This window comes from Oncorhynchus nerka, linkage group LG10 (genome assembly GCF_034236695.1).
Source record: "Oncorhynchus nerka isolate Pitt River linkage group LG10, Oner_Uvic_2.0, whole genome shotgun sequence".
Taxonomy (NCBI): Eukaryota; Metazoa; Chordata; class Actinopteri; order Salmoniformes; family Salmonidae; genus Oncorhynchus; species Oncorhynchus nerka.
The window spans coordinates 54,968,741-54,975,351 of NC_088405.1; the positions used below are offsets into that span (position 1 = coordinate 54,968,741).

Consider the following 6,611-nt stretch of genomic DNA (forward strand, 5'->3'; position numbering starts at 1 on the left):
CAGCGGGATACCCCTGGGAAGCATAACCACAACCCTGCTGCTGCACACACACCACACACAGAAACACACGCAAACACACACACACCGCATATATCAAACCCAGCAGCAGCAGTTCCAGGGAGTGGCTGGATTCTTTGGAGGGGGTCTGCTGAGGGTAGCAGAGGGGGAGCTTTCTGCCCATTGCAGAGTCGGCAGTGTACCGCTAGCAGACCTCTTGTAAACTCCACGAGAGGAATTCATCCTGGCACTGTCAGACTGAGACACTGATACTGATAACTGCTCATGCACACGGAGTCACAGAGCTACACTACTACAGTATATTGCACAAGTAGGAATAAGTGTTACACTGTAAGTCTGAATAGTGGAAATGCTTACTACCACACTCACACGATGTGGACCACAATGTGGTAATCAGGTTAGTGGGTGCTGCTTAGCATATTCTATATCCTTTTTTTACTCTATGCTTATTTCCTTGGAGAAACCAAGCAATCCAAATCAGGGTAGAGGAAACAAACAAAAAAATCCCATTCTAGCTCAGTGTATCTGCATTGACCCCTCCCTTCATCTCTCTCACTCCCTTTCTCCCACTCATTCCACTTCTCCCTCTTAATTCACCTCTCTCCCTCTCTTTTCTTGGCGTCAGTTTGATGGAGTATCTTTTCATTTCTTTGGTTCTCAGCAACAGCCTATCCCACACGCTTATGCACACTTACTATCCTAGTGTCCGGTGTCTAGTGTTTTGTGTCTAGTGTGTGAGTGTGTGAAAGAGACCCTGCCTATAGCTGCTGATACCCTGGATTTTTAAGATCGTTCGTTTCGAGGTAAGAGATGACCACAGGCTTCGTCCCGTTTGTTAGAGACCCCAGAATCCTGCATTCCTTGGACGAGATAATTCATGTTTTATCGTTTGATAGATCTTATGGGCCGATGGGGACTTGCTGTTTATATGTGTTAAGCATTGTAATTGCTATTGGTTGCAATTGTTTCCTTGGAACAGATCATTTACCCCATTTGAACTGCAATCTGTGTGATTTAAGAATGTAGTCTCAGGCATTCTGACTGTATTGTGTGTGAAGTATCTATACCTTACAAGGGCCATGGCTTGGTATCACGTTGAGCATTAAAGCCACTTAACTTCAGTATCTCAAGGAGGACATGTTCACACGAGAGTAAAGGTACTACATGTGTTCATGTACGGTTATGTTAAACTGGAGAGATTGTAATTAAGAACAATTCAAAGTAAACCTTGTTAAAAGTTTCGAAACGATTCATTGCCGGCACTGGAAAGGCCTTTCGGCAACTTTGGTAATTGTATAGAAATGTGACTGTCACCCTAATAAGGAAGATGTCAGCTAATGCACATGGCCAAAGGGTTGAAGGGCAGTTATTTTGATCGGTGTACACGTGCAAAATAGCTGCACGTAAGGATGCAGGCTTGTCTGTCTGTGCATTTGTTTGTGTATCCTGAGCAGCTGCTGAATTTCTTTGGCTGGGTAGTGTACCTTTCACTGTGTGGGTGACAGCCTATTGGTCTCAGGTTGAATCAGGGCCAGAGGAGCTGCTGACTGCAAAAGCAATGTTACATCTAAAATGAGAAGGAGAGATAGCACAGATGTAATATATTACAGTCACACAATACGTACTGAAGTAAATGCCTACTACTGCACAATTTCAGTAAAGAAAATCAGACAGAAGACAAATATTGCGACTAAATGACACCTACATGTAACTAACTGTACAGTATTAGTGTGCCCCGGGAGTCTTTAACCTGGGCTGATTAGAAATCTAAATGACTAATTTCCCCAACCATTCACCATTAGAGGCGGCTTGGGAATCAGGTTGAAGTTTATTGTCATGAATCTGGAAACAGAACCTAGTGTTTTCCGCTAGATGGGTCAGCTACAAATTCAAAATCAGCTATATCGTAAAAACAAATAAAAACAAAAATGTGCTTTTTCATTTTAATTTAGGTTAGGGTTATGTTTAAAATGAGATTTGATGACTTTGTGGCTGTGCCAGCTAGTGACCACTCTGCAGAGCCGCCTTCAGGGCAGGATTCATGACAATAAATACCAATGTGCTCTTGGGAAGGACATTACACTAAATCAGCTCTGTCACGTCAGGGTCCTAAGAGTCATGGGGTATTCCTTCTCCACACAGTCTGCTAATAGTGTGGCATGCCTGGTAGAGAACAATATTTCTCCCCTGTGTTAATGGACAGACATAGCTCCCACACACACACACGCACCTACTTCATGCTCTACCCCACCCTGCTGACGCACACCTCTATTTGTCTTTTTAATGTTTATTGAATGTGCATTTTGTACATTTGTGTATCTTCCCCTTACACCCTTACACCGGCTTGATGTTCTTTTCTCTCCTTAATGTGACCCATTAGAGAGAGAGCATACAACAGATGCATCTTTCATACAGGGTTTTGGTTGACAGCAAGCACCTACATGGGTGTCTTGTTGCAGCTCATTGTCTGTCGTCGGTAACGTTGTGTTCACAACGAAGAGCACAATGTACCAGTGGAAGCCCATGTTTTCATTGGCAAACAGTAATGTAGGGAATATATTTCATCAATGGAGAACATACAATGAACTATTCTGAACAGGCAATTGTTGTGTTTGTAGTTTGATGATCTTTAATATGATCTTTGTAATGTTGTCATGGATGAATTAGGAATCTCTTCCATGCCTGTCAGTCCAGTTACATAATCTTTATTTTGTTCGACACCAGGCTCTGAGTTTGACGGCCACCCCCAGCAGCTACGGGTCCAGAGACTCCATCATCAGCTGGAAGAGGGAGAAAGACAAGTAGCGAGAGAGGTAACCGAGGGGTGAAGAGGAATGGGGTGGATAGTAATGATCATTTACGCAGACACATCTCTGGTAGAGTTCATGTCCATTCCTGGTTTGAATGTATACTACATCCCTGACGCCACCCAAACAACACTAGGTTTGTCAGGTTCCTTCCTGCTTATCAGACAGTTTACAGTAGCCTATGCATGTAGTGTAACCATTAGCAACATCTCTATAGGTTTCCGGTCAGTAATATGGTAGGGGATTCAGTCTGCATTATGTTTCGTTTCCCGGTTAATAATTACCTTGCAGTTAAGCTAATGTGGATCTGTTTCCATGAGGTCGCTGTGTTGTCTGTTTGTTCTGCAGCTGGGCTCCAGAGCGCACCAGCACTGGCAGCTGGGGGAAGAAGCGTTCTTCTCTGGGGCTGAACGAAGGTGCGAGCATGCGCTGCTCCACCCTCCTGTGTATCCTGGCGGGGGTGCTGCTGTACCTAGTGCTGGGGGCTGTGGTGTTCCAGGCCCTGGAGGCTCCTCGTGAGCAGGACCAGCACACGCAGCTGCAGGACACACGCAGATCGTTCCTGGAGAACTACACCTGCGTCAGCCCAGACATCCTGCAGGCTCTCATAGAGGTACACTACGTTAAGAGAACAAACAGATACATATGACGGGGATATCAGGCTTTCAGGTTGTCATTCCCTCTCACTTTAACTCACTTCCTGACCTGACTATGTCTCCCATCCCAGGAAGTGGCAGATGCCGTGGGAACGGGGGTGGATCCTAGCAGCAACTCCTCTACTTTCACCAGCCAATGGGACTTGGCTAGTGCCTTCTTCTTCTCTGGGACCATCATCACCACCATCGGTAGGTCAGCAGCCTGATCTCCCCTATGTTTACTCAATTGTGACACACTGACTCTACCTATCCCAATCCTAAAGCTCTTACAACCCATCATCCTCAGGTTTTGGGAACATCTCCCCGAAGACAGAATGGGGGCAGCTGTTCTGTATCTTCTATGCCCTGGTGGGGATCCCTCTGTTTGGTATCCTGCTGGCTGGAGTTGGAGACCATCTGGGGACTGGGCTGAGGAAGGCCATCCTCAAAATAGAGTTCATCTTAGCGGTGATACACTCAACAGTAGCTGTTTGGCTGAACGTGTTTCCTCTGTCTTTTTCAGTCTATCAGTATTTCAGTCTCTTAATTTCTTTCATTCCTCTTTTTCATGTTTTCCTCTCTCTCCCTCAGAAATGGAAGGTCAGTCCTACTATTGTTCGTGTCATCTCAGCTGTCCTCTCCATCCTGTTGGGGGTAGCCATTTTTGTTGCTGTGCCAACGCTGGTGTTTCAGGAGGTGGAGAAATGGACTCTCCTGGAGGCTTCCTACTTTGTTGTTATCACTCTGACTACAGTGGGCTTTGGAGACTATGTTGCAGGTACTTTCACCACTGCATTTTGGGATTGGGTCAAGGAATCTGTCTCAAAAGGTCAAAACTCTCTTTTCATTGTTGAAACTCTCTTTTCATTGTTGAAACTCTCTTTTCATTGCTGAAACTCTCTTTTCATTGTTGAAACTCTCTTTTCATTGCTGAAACTCTTTCAGTGTTAAACCTCTTTTCATTTCACAGACACATACACTCCTGCTTCTCCAGATGTAGTTCCCACTGTGTTTTTAATTTGTATTGAACCTTTATTTAACTAGGCAAGTCAGTGTTAGGGCACTAAACAGTCCGGTCAGGAGTGATAAAATACAGTCAGTCACCAAACTGGCCACTTCCTTTATTCAATTATTCACAATCATCCTACGACAGTTGAATTATTAATTGGCTCATCTGTGTGGTTTCATTGCCCCTAGAGTTTTCAGGCAACGTAGTCTGTAATGTTCATTCTTGTGAGATTAACAGCACGCCTTCCACGTGTAAACTAACCTGTAGAAGTGTAAAGTTGCTGATTCTCCATTGTCTATACTTGTAAACTCCTATCTATCCTTATCCTCTTGCTTATCTCTGTCAGGTGATAGCGGAGATGGTGGGAAAGACCACTGGTACAAGCCTCTGGTGTGGTTCTGGATCCTGCTGGGCCTGGCCTACTTTGCCTCTATCCTGTCCATGATTGCAAACTGGCTTCGGGTCCTGTCCAAGAAGACCAGGGCTGAGGTGGGGGGCCGGAATGGGAGAGTACAAGCTTAAAGCAAATGGGCTGCACCATACATTTGATGTCACCTACAGCCACCTTGTTTTCTTCTATGATCCTCCCTTCCTCTCTCATCAACTCTCTTTTTTCTGTTGTGACTTTTATTAAATGCACTTTAAATAAATTGTGACTTGATTTGATCTCTTTCCTCTCTCTCTTCCCAGATGGAGGAGCTCAGAGCCCGTACCACTGACTGGGGTCAGAACATCCAGAACATGTCCGTGGACTTCCGCATGCCAGACGACCCCTTCAAACGACGCAGGCGAAAGCATCGCCATGGTCCTCGCAGCCGGGGCCATGGGGCGGGTCATGTGTCTGGGACCAGGGCCCCTGGGGAGGGGGACAGGGTGACGGGGAATGGCCAGCTGAACAGCCAATCAGAGACTGGATCGTCCTCATACTCTTACTCCTCCAACGATTCCGAGTCGGGGTCAGGGTCTGAGACAGGGTCAGAGGCCACACAGTCGGAGCGGGTAGTAGAGGGTAAAGAGAAGGATGTCGATAAGGAGAACGCCTTCCCAGAAGCCCTGTATTCCCAGCCTCTGGACTACTTTGGAGAGAATCTGGCATACATTGATGAGTCCTCAGACGCAGTGAGTGGGAAATTACATTTGGATCCCCTATTGGATTCAGCACAGCCCATCTCTGCACGCTCACGGAAGCCCAAGAGGAGACGGCCCAGAAGACCACCCCCAGAGAAGATCCCCAAAATCAGCCCTACCAAGCCTGAGAAGAAAGAGCCAAATGGAGACATACCCCCTGAAAATCCCCCGCCCCCTCCACCAAAGGATGGATGAACCAAATGCTCAAGCGTGAGTTTGTATGTCAGGTAAATGAACAGGAACTCTACTGGTAGCAGCCAAATTCTCCCCTTGGGAGAGCTTAACGATCTGACTAACCGGGGGGGTTTGTTTCCAGAGCATGTTGAAAGTGGATGGAAGGGAAGAAAAAGAAGGAGTGTTGTGAGAAGAACTGAACCTGATTGATATGTTTTATTCACTGCACTGTTCATGTTTTCTAAACATAGTTTGAGTGTGTGTATGTCGTAATATGCCTGATTCTAATATGGACTAGGCCTTGATGTAATTGTAAAGTGACTTATTCAAATAATCCTAACAAAACTTAATCACCGTCACCACACTGACCTGACCTGAGGTTGCCTTGGTAGGGTTTTAATAACGTTTTAACGTGCCCCTCTCACCCATGTTTGTTTGAGCGCTCCCTACTGGGCAATCATGGAACTGCACAGCCCTGTTTCCTCTGGATAGAATCTGCAGTGAAGCACATCAACACAAAGGGTTTCTAATTCTGAATCAATCCCTATTGCTTTAGTCTTTACGGAAAAAAAGCCTTACGACAATAACTCTACCATGATGAATTTGCCCCAAATGTCTGGAGACCAAACTTTAGTAAACAAAGCTTTTGGTCTATAATAGGACAATTCAAGGCAGGAGTAAATCCTGTCTCTGCCAATAACCACATCAGGTCTTGCATGACCTAGCCTAAGTATTACAGTACTGACTTTACTCATGTGTGCACTGTGTACAGCATATGCCATTGTATAAATTGTTCTGAGTATTATTCTTCAAATGTTTTGCACAAAACTGTCATGTAAA

At 45.4% G+C, this 6,611-nt stretch overlaps 1 protein-coding gene across 2 annotated transcripts; it reads left to right on the plus strand.

Moving 5' to 3' along the window:
- The first annotated feature begins 589 nt into the window (after nt 1–589).
- On the plus strand, nt 590–6,611 carry LOC115135617 (potassium channel subfamily K member 4-like). 2 transcript variants are annotated; one of them, XM_029670512.2, is made up of 8 exons: nt 590–821; nt 2,743–2,831; nt 3,174–3,438; nt 3,553–3,670; nt 3,768–3,928; nt 4,052–4,238; nt 4,816–4,958; nt 5,160–6,611. In XM_029670512.2, the coding sequence occupies exons 3-8, from the start codon at nt 3,250–3,252 to the stop codon at nt 5,790–5,792; spliced, it is 1,431 nt and encodes a 476-aa protein (XP_029526372.1). In that variant the 5' UTR covers nt 590–821; nt 2,743–2,831; nt 3,174–3,249; the 3' UTR covers nt 5,793–6,611. The 2 variants fall into 2 exon arrangements, with proteins under 2 accessions (XP_029526372.1, XP_029526371.1); XM_029670511.2 differs by having other exon boundaries at nt 3,768–4,238.